Here is a 26287-nt window from a genome sequence, read left to right as displayed (position 1 = left end):
GAGGCCTAGCAGTGCGATCTCAATATCATACAATGCAGTGTGGAGGCCTATCAATGCAGTCTAACACAGTGCAATTGGGGACAGTACCCCAGCTAAATTAGAGACACCTGTATAGTGGGAGAGAGGCCTGTCAATGCAATCTAAATGACACAAAAGGAAATTTGGGCACAGAGGCCCTGCTAAATTTGAGAAACCTGTATAGTGGGAGAGAGGCCTAGCAGTGCAATCTAAATATCATACAGTGCAATTGGGGACAGAACCTCAGCTAAATTAGAGACCCCTGCACAGTGGGAGAGTGGCCCATCAATGCAGTCTAAATATCACACAAAGCAATTGGGGACAGAGCCCCAGCTAAATTAGAGACACCTGTATAGTGGGAGAGAGGCCTATCAATGCAATCTAAATATCATTCTATGCAATTTGGGCACAGAGGCCCTGCTAAATTTGAGATACCTGTATAGTGGGAGAGAGGCCTTGCAGTGCAATCTAAATATTATACAATGCAATTTTGGGCACAGAGGCCCTGCTAACTTTGAGAGACCTGTATAGTGTGAGAGAGGCCTATCAATGCAATCTCAATATCGTACAATGCAATTGGGGACAGAACCCCAGCTAAATTAGAGACACGTGTATAGTGGGAGAGAGGCCTATCAATGCAATCTAAATATCATGCTATGCAATTTGGGCACAGATGCCCTGCTAAATTTGAGAGACCTGTATAGTGGGAGAGAGGCCTTGCAGTGCAATCTAAATATTATACAATGCAATTTTGCGCACAGAGGCCCTGCTAACTTTGAGAGACCTGTATAGTGAGAGAGAGGCCTATCAATGCAATCTCAATATCGTACAATGCAATTGGGGACAGAACCCCAGCTAAATTAGAGACACCTGTATAGTGGGAGAGAGGCCTATCAATGCAATCTAACTATCATGCTATGCAATTTGGGCACAGAGGCCCTGCTAAATTTGAGAGACCTGTATAGTGGGTGAGAGGCCTAGCAGTGCAATCAAAATATCATAGAATGCAATTTTGGGCACAGAGGCCCTGCTAAATTTGAGGGACCTATATAGTGGGAGAGAGGACTAGCAGTGCAATCTAAATATCATACAATGCAATTTTGGGCACAGAGGCCCTGCTACATTTGAGAGACCTATATGGTGGGAGAGAGGCCTAGCAGTGCAATCTAAATATCATACAATGCAATTTTGGGCACAGAGGCCCTGCTGAATTAGAGACACCTGTATAGTGGGAGAGAAGCCTATCAGTGCAATCTAAATATCATACTATGCAATTTGGGCACAGAGGCCCTGCTAAATTTGAGAGACCTGTATAGTGGGAGAGAGGCCAGCAGTGCAATCTAAATATCATAGAATGCAATTTTGGGCACAGAGGCCCTGCTAAATTTGAGAGACCTGTATAGTGGGAGAGAGGCCTAGCAGTGCAATATAAATATCATACAATGCAGTCTGGAGACTAAGTTTGGATTTTGACTAATTTTGAGGAAAAGGGTGAGAGATGCAGTGCGGTGCAGTGACCCTGCACAACATGGTCTCCCCAAGTGGCTGGGACTCCAGTGCAGAGCGGCTGTTCCTCTCCCGGCCCTGGGCCACTCCTGCCTTACAGGTTCTTGTAGTTGCAGGTTGACGGCTGGCCACTGGCTTCCCCTGCGGACACCTGTTGACACTTCCTGGAGCCGCCTCTGTTGGAGCCGCCCTTGGCCTTGGGGCCCTTAGCCGAGGGCTGCACGGGCAGAGGGCTGCCCTGGGAGGACCAGTGATATGACACTTTAAAAAAAATAAAAGACGGACACATTTGCTAAACAATGCTGTCAGGTCCTTGCCAATGCTCCTTGCACAAGCTTGCTGCAAATCCGCCCATGTTTTTTGTTTTGAAGTGTCAAAATGTACATACATAAAATAGTCATATAACTTAGCCCTCACTTGACAAAATCCCACCAAACTTTGCAAAAACATTCACATCTAGGTCTAAAATCATTTTGCCAACTTTTGTCCAAATTCATCAAATGGCACCACATTCATAAGCCTTAAAAATATTTTGGGACCCCCCTCTAATTTTGTCTCCTCTTGGCAAAACAGCACCACACTTTGCAGAACCATTCAGAGGCAGGTCTAGAATGAGATTCCAAAATTCCATGCGGTTTCATTGAGTGGCACCAAAGTTATAAGCCATACAGAAACTGCTTTTCACCAACCCTGTAATGCAGAAAACGGCATAGATGCCCCCGAACATCCCCGGTGTTCGCGAATATCACAGGACTGCCCTGGACGTCATGGCTGTTCACAGACGTCGGAGTTCAAAAAGCACCAATTTTCTCAGGCCATATCCCATCCATTCTCATTTCCCCTAACCTCCCCATAGATTGTTTCATTAGTTTGACAAGTGCAATGTTATATTTTTTATGTTTTTACCGCGCTGTCTGCGGACACCGACCGCTGTCCCCGAATCCAACATAAATACATTTTTTGTACCTACTTTTTGGCCTTTTTAAAAAAAAACTACTGGACGGATATACACCAAATTTACAAAAGCACACTTTCAGGGCCAAGCCGTTGCTCCTGCCGCACATTTTGTGAAAATCCGTCCAGAGGTTTGGGCTGCAGGCATGAGCAAATTTATTTTCCATTGCGTCTATTGGAAAAACCACACATTTTGGGACCCCCCTTACCTTTGCCCCCCCCCTACACGAAACCTCACTAAACTTCACAGGATCAATCTGATGGGGCCATATATTCTTTTTGCAAAGTTTCATGAGGATTCGTCCAGGGGGGAGAAGTTATAATAAGCCGCCCAAAAAGTGCACTTCCTATGGGTTGAGCAACTAAATCATAACTACAGGGACATTACCGCATTTGCATTTAATTATATAATTAATTGCAAATATCTATGTACTGAATGTTTTTTGCATGCAGAGGAATGGTTAGTGTCCCTTAAAGCCCCATGTGCAAACAGCTATTGCTTTACGTCTGCATGTCTGCATATGCTGAAGGGAATGTTTCATATGGTTTGGTGTTGCAGCTCTTGTTCTTCCTTCATGTTAGGTAAGAAAGGTTTGGGCAGGGGCAACAGCCATTACCTCTCCCTATTTACCTGTCCCTCCTCGCTTAATACTTCTATCTAATCCTGGAGTATGCTGCACTTGGCAGTTGTATGTTATCCATATCTGGCATTGGTGATTTGTCATAAGTAGCCTGTGGGGCACTGTCCCCTTTCCGGCTAAGTCAAATCTGTGTGTTTTTCATTTGCTGCTGTGTTTAAAAATGAGTCTTTTTCATTTGCTGCTGTGTTTAAAAATGAGTCTTTTTCCCCCTTCTCTAGGAAAGTGAAATCTGACTTTGCTGTGTGGTTGTAATTGGTGTCATGCTCTGCATTTCCTTTCGCTCTCTCTCGCTACTTTCCCTCAATGGGGCTCTCAATTTCCCCTATCTTCTCTAATTGCTATTCTATCACCTATACTGTCCATCTGACGAAGCCTGGAAGGAAAAAGTTCAAGAAGGATCTCCTGGTCTCCAATCCAGGCCTGCCCATAGCTGACATCATTATTAACGCTTCTTCCAGAAAGTATTTCACCAACAACCTCTTTGTTGTTCCTTCTCCAGACCTTTGGATTCACCTTAGGATCACTGTGCTCTCCCCTTTCTCTTCCTCTTCCATTAATGGTGGGACCATTACTTTCCTCTAGGGTCATCATTAATGTCTACCTAAATGGCACTGTCATGGTCCAGGGCTCTCAGCCCAACCTCCTCCTTCTTGATAGGTGTCTTCCGTCTCTCATTAACTTCCTCCCCACTAATGCCACTCTACTTTCGCGAACCCTCTGGCCCCTCTGCCACCTCTGATGGGTGTACCACACTCCTGTACCCCTCCTTGGAAGACCTTCAAAAGTGGCAACCTGCTCTACTTAGCTACCCTCAACTCTCGCTCTGCTCTCAAAACCTTCTCTGACATCTGCCACTTTCCTGAAGACCTCAACCTAGACGTCCTCGCTCTCACCGAGACGTGGTTCACTACCAGCCCTGTCATGAGTTTTGACACCCTCCTCCCTGAGGGTTACAAGATCCTCCCTAAGCCCAGGCCGAAACGGCCCGGGGGCAGAGTGTCCCTGATGTTGCCCGAGTGGGCCCCTGCTACTGTCATACCCACTCAGGCCTACTACTCTTTCGAATGCCTTGTATGCAGGTTTGATGTCTCTCTTGGCCTCTCTCTGATTCTGGCCACCATCTACAGGCCCCCTGGCCAGGTCTCCCACTTCCTCTCAGAACGGGCTGACCTCACCTCTTCTTTCCTGGCCTCCTCCTCCCAGCTTCTCCTCCTCTGAGACTTCAATATTCACCTTGACTCCGCTGATGCGGCCTCTGGGCTCTTCCGCAACCTCTGTGACTCACATTCCCTCTCCAACCTTCCCTCTGGTCCGACGCACTCAGCTGGACACACCTTGGATGCTCTCATCTTTTCATACATCCCCAACTCTAACGCTCTCATTACTCGCCTCTCCTAGTCTGATCATGCTCTCCTGTCCTGTCAATACAGACTCTACATCTGCTCATAGAAGAGGGCCTACATCCAAGCCTGCATCTCTACGGCCACTAACAACACAGATGAAGTTTTCAATATCTGCAAGGAACTTGCCAACCATATTGCAGTTTCCACTTCTCCTCTGCCTTCCCTGGCCCTCTGCATTTCTCTGGCCTCTCACGTCACTTCTAAAACTCAGGACATCTTGTCCTCACTCTCCTCTACTCCACACCCTTTTCCCTCACCTGCTCTCAGGCCTCTCTTGGCTCCCCTCTCCTGTCCCTCTCTCCTTTGTCTCACATAACACCTGATGAGGTTTCTAGACAAGTCCGCTCAATGAAAGTTTCATCCAAACAGGTGCTCCCCTACTCCTCAAGAACTATAAAGGACAAAATTGTCTCCCTTGCTCCAACCTTGGCCGATTTCTGCAATCACTCCTTTGCCACTGGATTCTTCCCCTCACTCCTCAAGCACCCCCTTGTGCACCCTCTCCTCAAAACGCCTTCTGCTGATCCTTCCTATCTGGCAAACTACCACCCTATGCCCATTACCCCTTCCTGGCCAACTCTCAGAGAAGCTGGCCATCTCCATTGCACTAAATATGTTGGTTGTCTCCACGGCCAACAGTCTGGCTTCAGAGCTTTCAGAGGCACGGAAACTGCTCTCCTGAACACCCGTTAAGCCTTGCTCTCTAATCTCGACTCCAGCTCTCCTTCCATTGTCATCCTTCTTGACCTCTACTCTGCCTTTGATACGATAAATCAGCATCTTGATACCCTCAGCATCACAGACCTGGCTCTGAACTAGTTGACCTCCTTCCTCTCGGACCGACCTTCCCAGGTTCAACTGGGTCCTTTTCTCTCCACCTGTGGTGTCCCTCAGGGCTCCATCCTCTCGCCTTGGCTTTTCAACATCTACCTTACCCCTCCAGCCCATTTGATCTCCACCTTCTCTCCTAACTTCCAATGTTATGTGGATGACACACAGCTCTCCTTCAAGCTTCCCTCCCCTGTCTCCTCCTCTTCCTCTCTCATTCCTGACTGTGTGTCTGATATTCAGGCATGGTGCACTGCTAACAATCTCTGCCTTAATAATGCCAGTAAAACAGAGATCCTTCTCATTGGGACTTCCGCTCCCTCTTTCCCTCCCACACTCTGGCCTCCCTCCCTGGGCCCTCTCCCCTCACCCTCATATGAGACAAAAAACCTTGATGTCATCTTCGACTCCTCTCTCTCCTTCTCTTCTCACATCACCAACCTTGCCAAGAAGGCCCAATTTCAGCTGCACCTCCTCAGAGGCATTCTCCCTTTCCTCACCTTCCCCTAGAAACTCAATGTCTCCAGAGCAGCTCAGATTTCCTCTAGGCTGGACTACTGCAACCACGTCTTCCTCAATCTGCTTAACTCCTTCCTTCACCCCCTTCAACTAATCTAGAACAGGACTGTGAGACTTATCCTTGGCCTCAAACCCAGGACCATATCTCTCCAGCTCTAGAATCTCTCCACTGGCTCCTGTTTGCTGCGAGAATCAAGTTACAGACGTTCTGCATCATCAACCAGGCTTTCTGGGGCCTGGGACCCCGCTACATCCAACTCTCTCTCCCTAAATACCTCTCTGCTAGAGCTCTAACTCTCTGCAGAACAGACGCTTTTGCAAGCAGAGAGTGGGGGTAGATCTTTCTCTTCAGCAGGTCCCCCCCTCTGGAATGGACTCCCTGACCCTCTCGGACTTCTCAAGACCTTCATTTTGTCTTCTTGCTTCCCTCTTGCCCTCCCCTGCTAATGTCGCCTTCTGCCCTTGACTGGCTGCCTGGTTCCTTCAGGGTCTTCCAAGTCACCAGGCCCCCCTCGTTCAGTCTACCCCTGCACTTGGTCTCCCCTGACCCCCTGTCCTCTCATCCTGCACTTGCACTTCCGGATCCCTCCCCCTGCGCTAACCTGGCTTGGCCTGCACCCTTGTAGCCCTTCCAGCCCCTTACCTCGCACTTAGCTTGTGGGCCTTCCTTTCCCCTGCACTCTCTGCTTTCCCCTGGCTCTGTCAACCTTGCTTCCCCTGGCACTCTCTTTCTCATGGGTCCTTCCACCCTGACCGGCACTCCCCCACCCCTGTCCCCTGCACTTGTCGTTACTGTACTTGCACAATCTGAATGTCACAAGGCCCAGTAGGTTCGTTTTTGTTTTGTCCTCCCTGTTCCTCCACCCTCTTGTCTTGTTGCGCCTCGAAACAAATTGTGTATAGGCTCATTATACATACCCAATAAATAAATGTTAGAAAATAAACACATAGCGAATGAAGATGTGTAAACTTATTTTTTATTCTCATCTAGCTTTGATTTTTCTCTAAAATGTAGAGATCAAACAACCAGAAGCAGTCTGCACTTCATTGTAAACTGCAGTGTCTTGGATGGCCATTAATATTGCCCTGTATGGTTAAATCGAGCTTGCAGGTCATCTACTGTGCACCATAGAATTACACTCATCTTGTAAAAACTATTTGTAAGTGAAGATGTTCTGTTTAATGTAATGCTTCTGAGGTTCATTATCCATAATGTGCCATTACATGTGGCAAGTAAACGTTATCACATGCATGGAAAATGCACATGACCATCATCACAGAGCTGACAAACACAAGTAAAAATAACATTGCCAGGTATGTATTTGTATTTTTTGCATTTATTCAGCGCACATAACCCGTAGGTATCTAGGCGCTAGTTTCATTGTGGAAGGGCAGGTTGTTTATAACGCGCTAGGTTTTTTAAAAAATATATTGTTTTTTTTTTCAAGCGTGGAGAGTTGCCACAGAGCTATCCTCCCGTCCTTTCTGGGCGTGGCCACCAAAAATGACGCTTTAGTTAAGATGCAAGAGCTCAATGAAAGGCACTGTCTGCCTGGCTGTTATGGATTGGAACCCTTCCATTCTTCACCCCCATTGTGATGAAGAACAATAGTGGGGAAAACAATGAATCGAGCAGCGTGGCAACACAATAAGCTTACCAGAGCAAGATTCAACAACGTTTTCCCAACGTACAGCATTGCAGAGACCAGAAGAGAGCATTTACCGTAATGCACTCTTCGTGCATCACGGCGCAGCTGATTGTCACCGCGCCCCTCTGCACACCGCCGCAAGAGCTACATCTCTCTCTAGGCAGGGCTACCAAGGGAATAGATCGCATGCAAAAGAGAGCATGAAGATATGCCACGCTTTGCTGTGCTAAAGTCACTTTGAGTAATGGGGCAACATAGCAACTCCTAACACTGTGGACACTAACATAATTGAATACAGGCATATTTAGGTTTTTAAAATGCAGGCTCAATAGACTCTTAGACCCACCCAAAAAAACAGAGCCCCACATGCAGCTTCATGGCACTGCACCTTTAAAAGATCACCCCATGAGAACAAACAATGTACAACATAACAACCAGAACTACACCGCCTACCAAAGACCCGCCTTACTGTTTACATCTCATCTTAAAAAAGAAATTCTATTTTTTAAGTTGCATATTTTAAATGTGATTGACATGAATCAAAAGTGGTTGAAATGTCTTGTGGTCAGTCCCATCAAAGACCAGAGAAAATACGCATTTCTAGGAGGAGGATCTGACGTCAGACAAGGCCTGCAATAAACTAATCTATACATATGAAGTGCAGCTGTGTGGTACTTGTTCCTTTGACACATTCAGGCACAATCACTGTCAGTTATTGTAAAATAGAACATGTAACACTAACAGTTGTAAACAAGTTGTAAACAAGCACACTATCAAAGGAGGACACGCAGTAATTTACTGCAGGAAACGAATAAGGCAACGTGTTCAAATTACAACTGATTTTCCAAAGCAAAGAACTACAGACACACAGAACGCGCCTACCTCCAAAAGCGGGCCTCATGGTGAAATCATGGTCATCCACTCGCAGCAGCTGGTCACTCTTCCCTCTTCGGGTTTTTGTCAAGTCATGATTCTTCTTATAAATATGGCTGCAAAGACAGACAGGAGGCATTTAAATGAGACACATACTCATGACGTGAACAGTTCTGATACAGCCGAGCCGCGCAGAACTGCACTTACTTTCAGAAGCTCTTCATGACACATAAGAATTCATCCGAAACATGGATCGCCCAATAGGCGGAATATTGGTAACACACTGAGGGCCAACCTCAGAGGTACACCCTGGTGCACAACGAATCCAGAAAGGGGGCGTGGCCATGAGGGGGGGGGGGGTCTAGCAGCAGCACTTAAGTGTAGCAAACCCGTGTTCCAAATAATGAAGGCCCACGAGACTGGCAAGGAGCACCATGTGCACAGAGTGGCGCATTTCATGGCCACGCGTTGCACGCAGCTCCTGCAGGCATAAGCAAATTAGGCCTGATCTGTGCAAATCAGCAGGTTCTGGGAGAATCGGAATGCAAATCCAATGAATAGATCGGAAATGGAACCCTGTGCTTTTAGAGGATTCACCAGAGGCAGTGGCCCTCATTACAACCCCGGCGCTAAACCATGGCGCTATTAGCACCATGGTTGGTGCCGGTGTTGTAACAAGTCCGCCATGGTGGAATGGGGAAATACCGCCCCATTCCAAGGTTGGCGGGGCGGTATTTCCCCATTTCAACATGCCCCTTCCCCATTCCCATTTTCGCCCCATAGGGTTCAATGGGACTGGGGAAGGCGCTAAGTACGGTACCGCAAATTGCCGTACCGTAATTAGCACCGAGGTCCCTTTGCGGCACCCTACTTGAACGGCTGGTAAAACCAGCCGTTAAGGTCTGGTCCCACAAAGGGACCTTGTAATCAGGCGTTAAGGGTTTAACGTCGCCGACACCTTTTACGGCGCTGTTAAAACTTTAACGCCAGGGTCGTAATGACCCCCAGTATTAATTATGGGTGGGTTTTAATTATGGGTGGGATAGTATTCCAGAAGTAAAGGAAGACATTCATGCCCAACCTGATGCAACATACAGGTTATAAGGAGTTGACAGAGACTCACAGTAAATGCAGTAGCTGTAGTTATTAATTAATTTATTGGATATTTATAATGTGCCTATACAGCTAATGGTGTTTCAAGGCGCAACAAGACAAAGAGGTGGGGTGCAGGGATTAAGAAAAACAAAAAAACGGTCCTACGAGGCCTTGTGTTGTTCGGATCCTGCAAGTGCAGTAACAAGAAGTGCAGGAGAGAGAGGAAGGAGGGAAGTGCTGGTCAGAGCGGAATACGCTAGGGTGACCAGCCATCCTGGTTTCGCCAGGACGGTCTGGAATTGGGCCCTCTGTACCCCGGTCCCGGAATTGGGCCCTCTATCCCCCTGTCCTGAGAGTTTTTTAAATTTAAAAACCCTTTCCTGTTTTTGGGCAAAGGGCGGGTAACAACATTTATAATTATTTTTCACAACACTTTCAGAATTTTGAAGTTGGAGGATTGGCTCGAACCCCCAACCTTTCAGGTATGAGTCACAACACTTACTGAGACTGGTTTGGAAATTATTGTACAGCAAGCCATGTAATATCAATTAGAGCAAACGCTTATTTTTAATTAACATGCCAAGATTCACGGACAAAACTGCACAATATAGACCACATATCATTTATAGAAAGAACTGCTGGAAACAGGATTGGGTGGTGGTTGTGGGGGCGTGTTGGGGAGGGGTGGTAATGGGTGCGCTGCGATGGGGTAGTCCTTCGTTTATGTTGTTGGCCATCCTCGTTTTTTCGTTTTGGGAAATCTAGTCACCCTAGAATAAGCTAATGCTAAGGAGGAAAAGGAAGTGCAGGTCGGAGTGGCGACCGTGCAATTACTGGGGACGGGGCAGTGGAAGGTGGAAAAAGGCCCCTGGGCTAGGTGAGTGCTAAGGGTGGCAAGGTGGACAAGTGCCAGGGGAATGTAGAGAGTGCAGGGGAAGAAGGTCCACAGGCTATGTGAGGGACGGGGCTGGATGGGGTCAAAGGGGTGCAGGCCCAGCCAGGCTAGTGCAGCGGGGAGAAGCCCGGAAGGGCAAGTGCAGGTTAAGGGGGGGGTTACTGGTTGCAAAAAGGCCTGGTGCCCTGCATAAATCAGAAGGAACGAGGCAGCCAGTCAAAATGAGGCAGAGGAGAACATTTGCAGGGGAGGGGGAAAAGGAAGGAGAAAGTAAAAAGGAGGGTCTTGAGAAGCTTCCAGAACCTAAGGAAATCTGGCTGCAGACTGAGAGGGCCACAGAGTCCATTCCAGAAGGAGGCACCTGCCAAAGAGAGAAATCTACCCCCACTCTCTGCTTTGAAAAGCGTCTGATCTACAAAGAGTTTGAGCTAAAAGACAGAAGGGCTCTAGCATGGAGGTATTTATTAAGAGAGGGGTGGATGTAGGAGGGTCCCAGGCCCCAGAAATCCTTGTGGATGATGAAGAGGGTGTTGAACTTGATCCTTGCAGCAACCGGGAGAGATTGTAGGGGTGAAGAGATGCGGTCCCTGTGCTTGAGGCATAGAATAAGCCTTGCACTCCTATTCTGGATTAGTTGAAGGGGGCGAAGTGAGGATTTAGGTAGATTGAGGAAGAGGCTGTTGCAGTAGTCCAGCCTAGAGTGGAACAGAGCTCCGGAGTCATTGAGTTTCTGGAGGAAGGTGAGGAAAGGGAGAATGCCTCTGAGGAGGTGGAGCTGGAAGTGGGCCTTCTTGACAAGGTCCATGATGTAAGCAGAGAGAAGGAGTGAGAGGAGTCGAAGATGACACCAAGTTTTTTTGCCTCATATGAGGGTGAGGGGAGGGAGACCATGGAGGGCAGCCAGAAAGTAGGCGGGAAAGAGGGAGCTCGGATCCCAATGAGAAGGGACTCAGTTTTACTGGCATTAAGGCCGAGATCGTTAGCAGCACACCATGCCTGAATAGCAGTCAAACAGTCCAGAATGAGATAGGAAGAAGAGGAGGCGGTGGGGAGAAGCTTGAAGAAGAGCTGCATGTTGTCTGCATAACAGGGGAAGTGAGTAGAGACGGCAGAGATGAAATGGGTTAGAGGGGCAAGGTAGATGTTGAAGAGCCACGTCAAGATGATGGAGCCCTGAGGGACGCCACAGGTGGAGAGTGTGATGGAGGAGTGAAAAGGGCCAAGTTGAACCTGGGAAGGTCGGTCAGAGAGGAAGGAGGTCAAGTAGTCCAGTGCCAGGTCTGTGAGGCCAAGGGTATCAGAGGGCAGGTTTATAAGGGTGGCATGATTGACCGTATCAAAGGCAGAGGAAAGGTCAAGAAGGATAAGAATGGAGGGAGAGTTGGAATCAGGATTTGAGAGCAAGTCTTCACATGTGTTCAGGAGTGCAATTTCCGTGCCTCTTGCTTCTCTAAGCCAGACTGGTGGTCATGGAGACAACCAACAGATTTAGTGTGGTGGATCAGCTGGGAGATGACCAGTTTCTCCAGGCCTTTGCCCAGGAAGGGGGTAATGGAGATAAGGCGCTAGTTAGCAAGGCAGGAGGTGACGGCAGAAGGCTTTTTGTGGAGAGGGTGCACAAGGGAGTGCTTGAGGAGTGGGAACGAGCCAGTGGCAAATGAGTGATTGCAGAAATCAGCCAAGGCTGGAGCAAGGGAGGCAATGTGTACTTGATATTTCTGGAGGAGCAAGGGACCACCTGTTTGGAAGTGACTTTTATAGAGAGGACTTGTCTAGAGACCTCAACCAGTGTTATGGGCGAGAAAAGGAGAGTAGGAGTCAAGAGGAGTGGGGGGCCTAGGGAGGCCTGAGAGAGGGTGAGGGATAAGGGAGGGGTCTAGATGAGAGTGAGGACAGGATGTCTTGAGTTTTGGTTATGAAGTGGGAGGCCAGTGCCGTGCAGAGGGTCACGGATGGCAGAGGAGAAGTGGAGACTGCGGTAGTATTGGAAAGTTGATATTGATATTTTATTTGTATCGCGCTTGTACACAAGTGTTTCAGAGCGCAAAGTTTCCTTGCAGATGTTGAACAGTTCAGCCATGTTTGTTAGTGGCCCCAGAGATGCAGGCTTGGATATAGGCCTTCTTCTTCAAGCATATGGAGAGTCTGCATTGCCTTTGGAGCACATGGCAGGCCATTTTGTCAGAGCATGTCCTCGAAGACTGCCACTTCCGCTCAGCAGCTCTGCACTTGGTGCTATTAGCACCATGGATACCGCCTTACCGCATACCGGGTCCGGGTTCCCTGAATGGGGACTTACCAGGTCATTCCAACCCTGGAGGACCCGGTATTTCCCCATTCAGGGAAGCCATCCCCATTCCCATTCGAGCCCCCATAGGGCTCAATGGGAATGGGGAGGGAGCTAATAAAGGGCCTGTTAATAACGGGCCCGTTATTAGCTCCCTGGTCCTTTAGCGGGACCCGCTAAAGGACCTCGGAATGCAGCAGTAAGGGGTTAACGGCACCGGCATCCTTACCGGCGCCGTTAACCCCTTACCGCCGCACTCGGAATGAGGCCCTTAGAGTCCTTTTTATGGCCCTCAGTGTACCCATTGGAAGCCTCTGAGCTGATTCCCTACTGCCTCTCTTTAAGCCCAGAAAGAGGTTATTCTACACAGGTATTAGGTTGAATTTCTCCCAGCTGATCACAAGGCTCAATGATGACTCTCATGTCTGCATGGTCCAATCTAGATGCAGCTGTGATTTCTTTGGAGATTGTGCCATAATTCGAATGGTGTCCAAATAAATCAGCAATCTAAACCCTGCAGTCCTTAAATTGACTCCCAATGGCTTGACTAGTTTTGCAACTCCAGCGGACAGATGACTAACCAAAGGGAAGAACAGAATACTGATAAACTACCCTTCCCCAGATAAACTGGAGGAAATGTATGCGTGGTTTGTATATAACAATCCTCAAATATGCATCCATCAGGTCCACTCGCACTGACCAAACTCCGTCTTTCTATGGTACAACCATCTCCACCTTGAAGTGATGATACGATACAAAGATGTTGAGTAGCTTGAGGATCTGGATCTTTGGGTGTTGATATGGTGTCACCTAGTCCTGAGAGGTTATTACCACTGGACACATGGCGGGTCAAGCAGACCCTACATCAACTGGCCCTAGGAGAGACTTGTGGGGCAAACATTTTGGTAAGGAGATATACAACATTGTTTAAGGTTGCAGATGCATTTACATAAAGACTAAACTACTTACAAAGTCATCTACAAAAAGCAAATCCCATGTATCCATGTTTCTTTTTTATTCTGTCATACCCCCCAAATAGGAATTTTTCTTGAGTAAGATGTCCTTCTTTCTTCCCGGGATAAGGAACAATGTGTGTCACCCATGAAGGAAAGATCCTGTTTGGGCCAGCTACTCATCTAAGCATGATCTAGTTTAGGCCGTGTGAATTCTGCATTCTCTACCATGTCCAATATTCTAGCTAGTTCAACAACCTATCCTGTGACAATGATGTCTTTATATACCCTTTTTACGACATCAATGCCATACTTTGAAAAGAAGAATGAAATATTCAGGTGTGTTTCTGGGGTGGAGGCACATTTAATAAGAGGCATTCTAGGTTAATTGTATAATGCGCACATGAATCTAGCTTGTGCCGCGGAGACCCATCTGGGTATGCACATACTCTAACGATGGGCCCCAATTCTCTGGAATTCGGATGTGCAATTACTGATGGTAAAAACATACCATATCTTGTAATCGGTCATGTTGAGTGCCGGGATCCACCCGAGAGCGATCTCCCATGCCCCCTGATGTATTTTTGCCTTAATTTATGGGTGGATACAGAAGCCAGGTATCCCCTGGGAGCACGCATACATTATCATACACTATCATCTTGAGAAAGGAGCTTGAGATGTGAGGATGGTCAGCTTTCTGACCATCCTCACGGCCTAAAGGTTCTGAGGGGACATAAAGCCCCTCTGAAAGTGACATATGTAGCAATGTCTGAGTCTCTCATTAGCCCCCTCTCGTGGGGACGCATTTTTGTACTTCCTGTATTTGGGCGAAAGCCCCAGCCCTTTCAGCAAACTCAGTGGGCACTGATTTATGAACAATATCTGCTAATTTTGTTAAAATCTCCTAATCCATAGCATCTCCCCCAGAAGTATCAATGAATTCCTTTTACCATGCTTCATCTTGTGACATAAGAGTCAATTTGCCTCCTCAGGAACCCCTGGCCACATTGTAATTCATCCATTCGATGGCTATGTGCACTGCTCTGCAAATAATTCTACCCGTCACTTGGCATCCTTGTATATTTATGTATTATTTTCTCACTGGGCACCTGTGCACGTCATTCCCCCAGACACAGGATTTCTTCTGCATGCGGTGCAGGGTCCTATCTTCTAAGTGGAAGGGTCCCTGTGTAGTCACCAAAATGGCAAGCAGGCAAATTTGCCAATTTACCTGCACTACGGATAGATAACAAGCCCGACAGTAACACCACAAACTCAGAATAATTCCTGCACAATACCTTTTATCTATGAACAAATACCTCTTTTTTTGGCATGGTAGCAGCTAAAAATGAGGCAGAAAAGAGTGCAATAGAGGGGATAATATGGGCACTGATTAAACTATGGGAGTGAGGATATGGTTTATGGTGCTGCAGTGCAGTGTTTTCAAAAAATGTGCCTTCACATTGACTTGGGCTTTTTGGACCCCAATGACAAGGGCCTGGATTGTTTTTCTGCCCTTGCAGAATCTAGCTCATTGCAATTAGTCAGAGGCCCCATGCATGAGAAGGGTCGTACCACCGACTGGATACTTGTTAATCAAAATGTTATTTCAAATATTAGCTCTACGATTTGTCCATGGTCAGACCACTCTATGATATGTTTTGATCTACTAATGCGGTGTAAAGCAAATGCTACTCATGCTAATATGTCTAAAATCATGTGTCAGAATACCAGGAAAATGACCTGTTAGGCTTTGGCTCCTACGCCGAAACCTCTGCTTGAGGAAAGTCTTTGGAGCAGAAGGTTAATTTCTACTATGCTTCTTTAAAAGCAGCTCTGGACACTGCTTCCCTACCCTACTCAGGTTAACAACTGTAAGAACTCAGCAAAATCCTGCTACTGATAGTCCCACTTTTACAAATCTCTGTATGATTAAACAGAGAGCGGAGAGGAAATGGCGTAAATATGGCCTCAATGAGCAAAAACTAGAATGGGCTACTGCATGAGCCCTATATAGGCCAGCTCTTGTTGCTTCTAAGAAGTGGGCATATAATAACAAAATCTCTTCAGCTGAGAACTTTACCTAAATTCTGTTCAGCTTACTTCAAACCCTTGCAAAAGTGCACATTATAACTACTGGCACTTCTGTATCATCAGAAATTCTGTTCAGCTTTCTTCAAACCCTTGCAAAAGTGCACATTATAACTCCTGGCACTTCTGTATCATCAGACTGGTGTGATAAGCTTACGTCTCTTTTTGAGCAAAATACTGTACAGTTAGGGACAATATTAGGGCTAAAATATCTACTCAATGGCCCCTTGAGGCTACTACTAGCCTCTTAAGGCCTCTGAGAACTGTGGGAAATTGGATCTGTGACTATGGGTGATGTTGCGAAAAATGGATTCAAGAGATTAAAGCCACAAATAGTGGCAGTGACATATGTCATGGCAAAATTATCAAAGAGGGTGCCCCGCTTCTGGTGCAAACAATTACCGCAATCATCAATTAGCCTTTTTCCACTGGTATCATACCTGATTCACTGAAAGAGATTTGTATTACTCCCATCATAAAAAGTTCTCCTCGGACCCCTCTGACCCTGGTAATTACCAGTCCATCACCAATGTCAGCTTTCTCCTTAAAATCTTAGATAAAATGTCCTATCTACAGTTGCAGCATTTTGTTGTCACTCACAATTTCTTGGGCACCTAACAGTCGGGCTTACACCCAGTGCATAGTACAGAGACCTCCATGCTAGACATTCTATCTGCCATATTTGACATCTTGGGTGAAGGCAAGGCTGGGTTGTTGTTTCTGGACCTCTCAGCAGCATTTGACGTGCTTGATCACGACATTGTATTGTCGCGACTTGCTCAAGACCTTAACCTTGACCACCAAGCTATTAGCTGGATTAACTCTTTTTTGCGAGGTAAGTCTGCCTCAGTGGTGTTGGGACAGATTCATCTAACATCCACCCAATCACACAGGAAGCCTCCCAGGAAGCCCCCAGGGAGCATGTATGCCCCCTATTTTTCAATCTCTAGATAAGACCCCTCCATGAACTCTTGTGCAACAACGCAGTGCAGTTTCAAAACTATGCTGATGACACCCAGCTGCTGTTTAATGTCTGGTGACATAGGGCCTCATTCCGAGTTTGGAGGTAACCACGCCGCTATTTGCGGCATGGGTGCCTCCAAACTCATTCCGATTCCGCCCTGGTGAATGGAGTAATTACCGGTCCATTCCAAGGTTGGAGGGACTGGTAATTCCCCATTCACCAGGGCCCTTCCCCATTCCCATTTGAGCCCCCATAGGGCTCAATGGGAATGAGGAAGGCGCTAATAACGGTACCATAAATTACGGTACCGTTATTAGCTCTAAAGTCCCTTTTTGGGGAACTCGTAGTAGGGCGGTAAGGGTTTAACGGCACCGGTCTTGTTACCGGTGACCGCTAACCCTTACCGCCCTACTCGGAATGAGGCCCATGGGGGCTCGAATGGGAATGGGGAAGGGCCCTGGTGAATGGGGAATTACCAGTCCCGCCAACCTTGGAATGGACCGGTAATTGCTCCATTCACCAGGGCGGAATCAGAACAAGTTTGGAGGCAGCCATGCCGCAAATAGCGGCGTGGTTACCTCCAAACTCGGAATGAGGCCCTAAGACACCAACTATACAAATAATATCTTTAATGTCATCAGTCTATGAATGAGGGACAATTGGCAATGCCTGAACGACCAAAAAAACAGAATTACTATTGCTGGCAGCGCAGAATACCATCAAGAAACTTGGACACTCCTATGATACCATGGGGGTCATTACAAGTATGGAGGTAGCCATGGAGCAATTAGCTCCAAGGCTGCCTCCCATACCGTGCCGTGTCCAGTGTTGTGCAATGGGGACTTACCGGTCTAGTCTGACCCTGGCGGGACCGGTAAATCCCCATTGCACAAACCATTCCCCATTCCCATTTGAGCCCCTATAGGGCTCAATGGGAATGGGGAAGTCGCTATTTACGGGCCTGCTAATGGCAGGCCCGTAATTAGCGGCCTGGTCCCCTAACGGGATCCGTAGGGGACGTGTGGTCCGACCACACGTCCCTTGCGGTTCCCGTTAGGGGACCTCGGAACCGGCCGGTAGGGGATTACCGGCACCGGTCTCCTTACCGGTGCCCGGTATCCCCTACCGCCCGACTCGTAATGACCCCCATGTCTTTAAACCACACCATGCCGATATAGACGAAAGCCAAATCGCTTGGCATTTACCTCAATAACCAGATGAATATGAAAGCCCAGATTTCAGCCACTGTCAATTCCTGCCATTACTATCTCTGTCTGCTTCGACAGATAAAACTATTTAAATCTTATTCCATCGCTGCTGCTGTGACTAGGGCTATCATTGGGAGTAAGCTGGACTATGGCAATGCATTGCTTGTGGGGGCACTGGCAGGACAGGTGGCGAGGCTCCGGCTAGGGCATAATGCAGCTGCTCACATTGTGGCTAATGTTGCTAGAAGATCCCATAGCTCTCCAACTTTGAAAAGCCTTCATTGGATGCCAGCAGCAGGATTCAATTCAAGGCTAGGACCATCACACATAAATGTATATATGGTGAAGCTCCTGCTTCCCTCAAGGCTTGACTGCGACCGCAGAAACCATCTTAATCTCCCCGCTCCGGCTCACAGCAACTTTTAACCAACAAACGTTTGAAACGCAACGCAGCCGTGCTGGGGGGAGATCCTGTCAGACCTCTGCTTCAACTCTATGGAATACATTACCCCAGAGCTTGCAGCTGGACCACACTCTCGCATCCTTCCGGAAAAATATGACATCATTCTTTTTTAGAGAATCCTTTGCTAAGATTTTTATGCTCTTGACGGTTTTTCTCTTGGTTCTGGATTAGTATTCTTACTTGATGTCTTGTTTGTTTGTCATTAGTTTTATTTTGTTATAGCACTTTGATGCCTTTGGGCTTAAGCGCTTTATAAATAAATACATGTGACAGTTGTATCTGTGAATAATCTGAAAGGGGATTTTTTAACCCGGGGCTAAGAATGTTTCAGAGAAGCAGCATTGGCGGTTTTTACGCTTTCAGAAATTAATTACATTAGTGGTTGGCGAATGAAAAATATATTTTAGATTTTAAAAAATATAACACGAAAGTAAGGTAAACAATGGGGTCATTTTTTTTAAAGTGGTAGAATGTTTTCTGTGTAGTGGGATAAGGCGCTATTCAGAAAAGTGCATTTTGAAATCAAAGGCTGATTGATGTGCTTCAATTTCCTATCTATTTTTCATGTCATCATATTGGAAGTGTGCGTCCTGAAATGATTTTAAATTAACTGATTATTATGTTTAATAGGTCTTTAATATTTGTGTTTGGAGGGTGCCCAAGGACAGACAATATGATAGATTTTAACAGTAGTTTCCTTAAAACAATATGCATGTACTGCAGTAGACCATGTATGCTGGTCAGCCCAAACACAAACTAACTATTAATCAAACCACCTATGACACACACAAAAACTCAACATAGACATAATCATCATTTCTTACACAAAAAACACCTTGCATCCATCCGCACTGACTTTGCACTGCAAAAATACACTTTGCACAGTTCCATGAATCAGGGTTTATGTCGGCAGTGCAAAGGTTTTTTTCAGCAGTCCAAAATCATTTTGAACCGTGCAAAAAAATCCATGAATCGGGCCCTTTGTGAGTAAGATATTGTGTGCTGTGTGAATGTGTAGAATGAAGGTGGCAAGAGATTTTTTGTATAGCTTTATAGTAGCTTGCATCTTGAATTTCTACCTCTGACTGCCAGAACTACATCCCTCAAAATCCTGTGATTTGCTCTGCCCACACTCCTCATGCATGCGTTTAAGGCCCTTTCACCCTAAGATCCATGTTTCACAGCAAGTTGGTTTCATGCATGTCTTGTATTTGGCGCATGGAGTTTCCTGGTTATTACTCTTGGCTCATGACCTTGGATGCTCTACCTTGGCTAGACCCTATCTTTGCCTCTGACTGCTTCCTTTGTTTTTCTCTCTGGTCGCTTTTAGATGACCTCAGCTCCCTTGACTCAGGTTGTTTCCTCTCTCTTAGCTCTGTGATTTGGGTTCTTGGTTCTACTTCAGCTTTGACGTGGACTTACCCTTCCTGTTCTTTCAATTGCAGTAGTTGCATTTGTTGCATCTAATCTGGGGATCATAAGGTTTTCTCGACTTGAGCACTATGAACATTTTCTTTAATGTCTGGTATCTACTGGTAGCCTACACAATTTGAAACTCATCTTATATTAGAACTTTGGAAACTTTGAGCCCACCTGCACATACTTACAGTCTTTTTCTTCCTCACATTCAAATTTCCCCAGCTACTGCAGTTCCTCATTTCCCCTTGACAGCTTCATTCACTCCGTATATATTATTATGGCAATATTGGCCTATACTAACCAGTCCTTATGTTCTCATGAAACCAGGGTCTATATCTTGCATGCCTTTTAACTGATGTTTTTGTCCCTTGTGGGTTTGGCATTTGGCAATCAGGTGGTCAGGCGGACCTTCTACTGTGAATAAGCCCACACATAATCCAACTACACATACACACACCATCCATGCACTCACAGCCATGATCCACACACTCATCTATGCACAAATACTCACACATACTTTCAGCTACAAATCCATCGACAGACACACACGCCATCCATAGATCCCCCCACATACACTTTCAGCATTCACACACACTCATCATCTACTCATCAAAGCATCCAGACAACTACGCACAATCTCACACATGCAACAACTTTCACTTATAAGAAAGTCATGACAAGGGTCGTTGACCTGTTGGCAATTGATTTACATGTACTTGTTTTCACTGTCTATTCCAGTAATGTTACTGGCCTGGTGAGGACTCAAACAGCTGAGACCGGAAAGGTGTTTGTGAGACTTGGCAATCGTGCAGAAAACAGCACTTTCTTTGGGTTGAGACTTGGTTCTTTTTTAAAGCAACCCAGAGGAATTAGTTTTCATTGCGCTCCCAACAAATAATTCTAAATGCAGTTTTGTCTTCTGAACCTTCTTCCCCTCACCCTACAAATGAATGGGTTCTAGCCCCTAGACATCACCCCACCCAGACCAGCAGATGTTGCAGTATACGTTATCCAACACACATATCCGGTACAGCATCAGTAGCAGCAGTGTGAGTGTATCCCACCAGCAGAACAATGGATGACCCTGCGGCTTCAATGGAGGGGCATCAGATAAAAACATGTTTATGATGTACAGGTAAATGACAGTTCTGACAGATAATGAGCAACAGGCCCTTGTAGTCTGACCAGTTTCCTGTATGCAACAATCCCACACACTTTACTGACAACCTCAACTCTACGGGGCAACAGGACACCTAAAAATGAGCCCAGAGAGATTTCTGACCAATCTGAACAAACATCACAGAGAATGATGAATACATTTGGTCCAAGAATATTACCACATGCGTGTAATCGGTATTACCCAAATTGTTCGTTTACAATTGTTCAAATGAACAATTGACCGATTTGAAAGGGTCGCAATTGACCTTTTCACAATTGACCGTATATATATATATATATCTATCTCTCTCTCTCTCTCTCTCTCTCTCTCTCTCTCTCTCTATATATCGTTTGGTAATATATAAGGGGTTTTGGGGGGTTTGCGTTGGGTGGGGGGTTGCGGGGGTTTCCCCTGCATATATGTTACAATTGACCTTCACAATCCGGTCAATTGTGAAAAGGTCAATTGTAATTCGAACAATTGTAAAATGACCAATTCGTATACAACCGTGTAATCGCTGCCCCCAAATAATTAGATTATTCAGGCGACCTGGCTTCACTCATTGTGTTAACACTAGTAGCGTGCACAAAGTGAGCATGGGCAAGATCTGTGCATGTATATTAAAAAGAAGAAAAACTGCTTGCTGCTTGGCCTCCTGACCAACTCTATTGAGGTCTGCGCTGTGTCGTGTCCTTGTGCCCCACAGGAGCTCACGCATGTGTGCTACCACCGCCCCACCCCCAGCTCATACTTCTGAGCACAGACTTCTGCTGCATGCAACCTGCTCTGCATAGTACTCTGGACTGTCCTGGAGTGCTGTCTCCTCCACTGCACTGCCCATTACGGCGACCAGACATCCCAGTTTTGCTGGGACTGTGCAGGAAATGGGCCCTCTGGTCTCATGTCCCGAAAGTTTTTCTCATTGAAAACCCCAGTTCCGGTTTTGGGTAGAGGGTGAGCTGACCTTGCAGAATTTCATCTGCAAATGCAGCTCAAGTAAAAGCACAATGCTTGTTTGTCAACAATTCGATATAATAGTTGTAAAGCAAAGATATGTAATCATTATTCTGTAATTTTAAATGAGCCCTTAAGCCACTTCTCCTGTCATCCCCACCTGTGCTCGAACCATCAACCTTTCACATAGCAGCTACATTAATTAACTCACTGTGCTACGGAGACTGCTTTGGAAACAGTTTGATAGCTAAGCCTAAAAGAGAAAATCAGAGCATAAGCTCCTTTGTGTTTCCCATGTTTCATTGACACAGCCAAATGAGCAGAGTTTATATCCAGGGGAATGCCAGAAACCCCCCACCACCACTGGCATTCCTTTACCTACTATTAAATGTACTGAAGTCACTGTCAAAATGTAGTCCTACTTTTATGTGGGTGGCCTGTCCCGTCTTTTTTTGTTTTGAGGATCTAGTCACCCTATTGCTTTACTGTGACCTGTGGCCTAGTCAACTTTTTGTATAGGTGTTGATGATAGCCTGGAAGATTAAGGCCTACCAGGTACCCTGGGCTTATAAATACTAGTCAGTAAACTGGTGCCACTTCTGATTGAACTCTCCACAACTGCAGGTGCCCTCTACCAATGCTTACCCAAACTGCTAGCTGCTGACTTCTGATCCACTTTGCTACCACCTCATACATCCCTTTATCACCAGCAACCCACCGGTGCAGGGGACCCTATCACATGTCCTGGGAGGGGGCCCCTCGGACTTCCCAAAAGAAAAAAGAAACTATTTCTGTTACTGTTATCTACCATGTATGGTGCTAATGCTATACTTGTAGAGAGCAAACGGAAGAGAAGGTCTGACGTGTCCCTTTGACTTGTTACGGGGTCTTGTTCTACTCTGCACAAGGCAGGGTTTGGCCTTTTTCAGGGTCGCTGAGTGCAGAGGGGGGCAGAGGGAGGCCTCAGGAAAAGGCAAAAAGGAGAATCTGAGGCCTACATTTATGAGAGAGCCCAATTTAGCTTACCATAGCATAACCAATCTGCCACATTAAACCCCGGTTAGGTCACTGAGAAAAGGTGTAGACCACATGGAGCAGGATTGGTGTATAGTCTCAATCAAAGATACCCATGTATGTGGGTGACATAAGAATAGGGTGGATTGGCACAGGGATTGTCACAGAAAGGATGTTGTCTTAGGGACAGAGAATGTGGACCAATAAGGTACCAATTAAAAAATTCATACAAATCGGCATCAGAAATGTGTCCTAACACATCTACCATTTCCTGTTCATTGGAGGCGACATTGGCAGCGTCTTCCTTAATTAGAGGTGACTCTTATTTATTATTTATTTATTCATTCATTTGTTACAGCGCACAAAACCCTCAGGTATCTCGGCGCTAGTTACATTAGGGTACATCATGCGGTGACTGTCAACAGGTGTGGGTAGGAGGGAAGCAGAGTTGAGTGGGGGCACATCTGATGAGAATGATATTGGTGGAGGAGAGGAGAAATGTTTCATATTTGATGAGACGTGCAGCCGATAGGTGTTGTGTTTTACCTAAGAGGAGGATTGTTAATACAGTGTGTGGTACTGCTACGTTAATGTGTTGAGCTAGGGCAGTGTTGTCAGATTTTGTAAGAAGGGCAGCGGCAGCTACTGCTCTGAGACATTTGGGAAAGGCAGAGGCTACAGGGTCTAACTGTGAGCTAAAATAAGCTACAGGGCATTATAGGTCCCCGTGCCTCTGTGTGAGTATGCCTAAGGCATACCCCTCTTCCTCATCAAAGAATAGGGTGAATGATTTGGAGTAATCGGAAGAGCGGAGGCAATGGAAAGGGCAGACTTGATCCTGGGGAAGGCTGTGGCAGTGTCAGGAGATCATGTGTGTTTGTCAGGTTGGGAGTCAAGGAGCATCTTTTGCATAGGTGCTTCAATAGAGGCATAATCAAGGATCCAGGTGCGGCAGAAATGGCTAGTTCCTAAAAAGGAGTGTAACTGTCTTTTAGTGTCGGACATGGGACACTGTAAAATGCAGGAGACAAGAGAGGGGGCAAGGTGTCTAGCGCATTTGGAATTGTCATGTCCAGGGGAGCGAACTGCAGGGAGGCAGACCTTTGCAACCTTTGGCTTGCAGTGCAGTGAGGAGCATTTTGGAGTCAGTGTGGGAGTTCTGAAAGGAAGATAACACTAGGAGGAGGTCATCAACGTATTGGATCATAGTGGAGCCCCCATGGGAAGGTGAGCTCCTGGAGGTCATCCTGTAGAATATGGGAGAAGAGAGATGAGGAGTCAACATAGCACATGGGAAGGGATCTGTAGGTGAGCTGACATCCCTTGTATGTGAAGGCAGAGAGATACTGAGCCAGGTTGGATGGGGACAGAGAAAAAGGTTGAGTGAAGATCAATGCAAGTGAAAAATGGGGTGTTTGGCGGTATACAGCAGAGGATGGTGAGGGGGTCCGATACAACCGGATGTGATGGTATGATGGCCTTATTAAGAGTGCGTGAATCATGTGCAACATGGAATTTGCCTGTGACGTTTTTTCTATCTGGAGTATCGGAGTATTGCAAGGGCTAGTGGTGTAGTAGAGGATGCCTTGGCCAATGAGGGAGAAGATGACAGGCTTAATACCTTCCTCTGCTTGTGGGGAGATCCTACACAGAGGTACCCATGGTAGAGGGACCTCAGGATTAAGAGTGATGCAAACAGGTTTAGCAGGGAGAATGTGGCCTACCTCATTGGCGTGTGCAGCCCAGAGGGCAAATGGCAAGGAGTTAATAAGGTGTTGTACCTGTGTAGCTTGGGTGGGCGTGAGGAGTGATGGAGGCTCTGGAGGAGACTCCAGCTGCGTGGGCTGTTGGAGAAGGAACACACATTCAGCTTGTCAAGACTGTAGAACGTCTAGGTAAATACCACCAGGAGAACAATACATGGTACAATGCATTTTGCATAGCAGTTCAATACCCAACAAATTTGCAATCGAACTAAGACTCAGTAGAAAGGCATGATGTTCAGTGATGAGACCAATAGAAAACAATAATTAATTGGAAACCGGGTGTATGAGGGTGGTGCCAGACATATCAATCGCATTTACAATTTCTCTAGAAACTTTAACATGTGGAAATTCTGCAGCTCGTAGTGTCAAATGCCTAGCACCTGTGTCAACTAAACAATTTGCATTTTGACTACGTGCGGGACCACAGCCGTGACATGCTAGTGGGGCCGAATTGTCAGACTACGGCTGCCCACCGTGATACCCACTGGAAGCAAGTTGCGGAACATGTGAGTGCATTTGGCCATGAGGTGCGCACGGCGCAAGAGTGCAAAAAGCGTTGGAATGACCTCAAACGCAGCGCTAAGGCTAAGCGTGCCTCAAATTACAACTTGACTCTGGTGACTGGCAGTGGGCCTGCACCTGAGGAGGAAGACCTCACTCCACACGAGTCACTCGTTGCGGAGTTCATACCACCTGAATCGGTCGAAGGAGTGGGAGAGATGCCGGACTTTGATGCCCAGTCCAGTGAGTGTTGCTGCGTGTTTGTTGAGGACATGTGTGTTTTACTTGTGTGATGTGTTGTGCATGACTGCCACTACATGTCATGTGTACATGGTTCTGATGTGCAAGTAATGCAATGCTTCATTGATGCATGGCTGCTCTGTAGGATGGTGGACATGTGGAGTGGACGGGGACTGTCCGCATCACCACTATTGCACCCTACTCACATGCTGGTCACCAGGATGCCCCTCCGGTCCATGTTCCAGCTCACTGGCCCTTCTGCATGTAGCCTGGGGTGACCCTCCTCTCAGCCCTGGGACTATGTCATAGCATGACTGACGTGCATGTGTCCTCTGCCTGCATGCGGGTACTCCACGTAGGCATGCTCCCTTGCCCCTCCACCCCCCTCTGCACTCCAATTTCACCTTTGCACTGGTCTGCTTCAATTCTGCCATTGAGTACTTGCCTGTTCATGCGTCCTGTGTACATGCTAACTTTCACCAGCCAATCTGCCAGACATATGCTGTGGGGTACATCCTTTGTACTTGATGCAGGGTGTCTCACTTGGACTGTGCAGAGGTCAGATGCCCTGCAGGGACATGAGTGCCCATTCATGCTCCATGTGGATTCCATGCATGCCCCTATGTGGCCTTGACTGGATGATCATTGTAGTACGTGTCCAGGGTGACCTACATTGCATGGCATTTCATCAGCCTGCCCATGGCCACTGTGGCTCAGTCCTGCGTCGGACACATGTTTAGGGTGTGACAGTCTGTGTGGGTCACAGGCCTCAGCCTGTTTCATGGCCAATGACTCTGTGCAACTGGTGTAGTGTCTTCTTCACACGTAGGTGTACTCCTGAGGTTTCATCATGTGTCCTGCTTACTGTCCCATCATCATCTGCTGTG

The 26287-nt window shown here is 46.8% G+C and overlaps 1 protein-coding gene across 1 annotated transcript in view; it reads right to left on the bottom strand.

Annotated features, from left to right (window-relative positions):
* GABRR2 (gamma-aminobutyric acid type A receptor subunit rho2) overlaps positions 1–26287 on the bottom strand; it is a 633724-nt gene that overhangs the window by 543915 nt on the left and 63522 nt on the right. Inside the window, exon 2 of the mRNA XM_069606506.1 lies at positions 8401–8507. Within this exon, the coding sequence (XP_069462607.1) occupies positions 8401–8507 (107 nt within the window). The remainder of the gene's footprint in view (positions 1–8400; positions 8508–26287) is intronic.

Source organism: Ambystoma mexicanum, chromosome 4p (genome assembly GCF_040938575.1).
Source record: "Ambystoma mexicanum isolate Mex_15411 chromosome 4p, UKY_AmexF1_1, whole genome shotgun sequence".
Classification (NCBI taxonomy): domain Eukaryota; kingdom Metazoa; phylum Chordata; class Amphibia; order Caudata; family Ambystomatidae; genus Ambystoma; species Ambystoma mexicanum.
The sequence above is the reverse complement of the archived record's forward strand: the minus strand, read 5'-3'. Positions and strand labels throughout refer to the sequence as shown.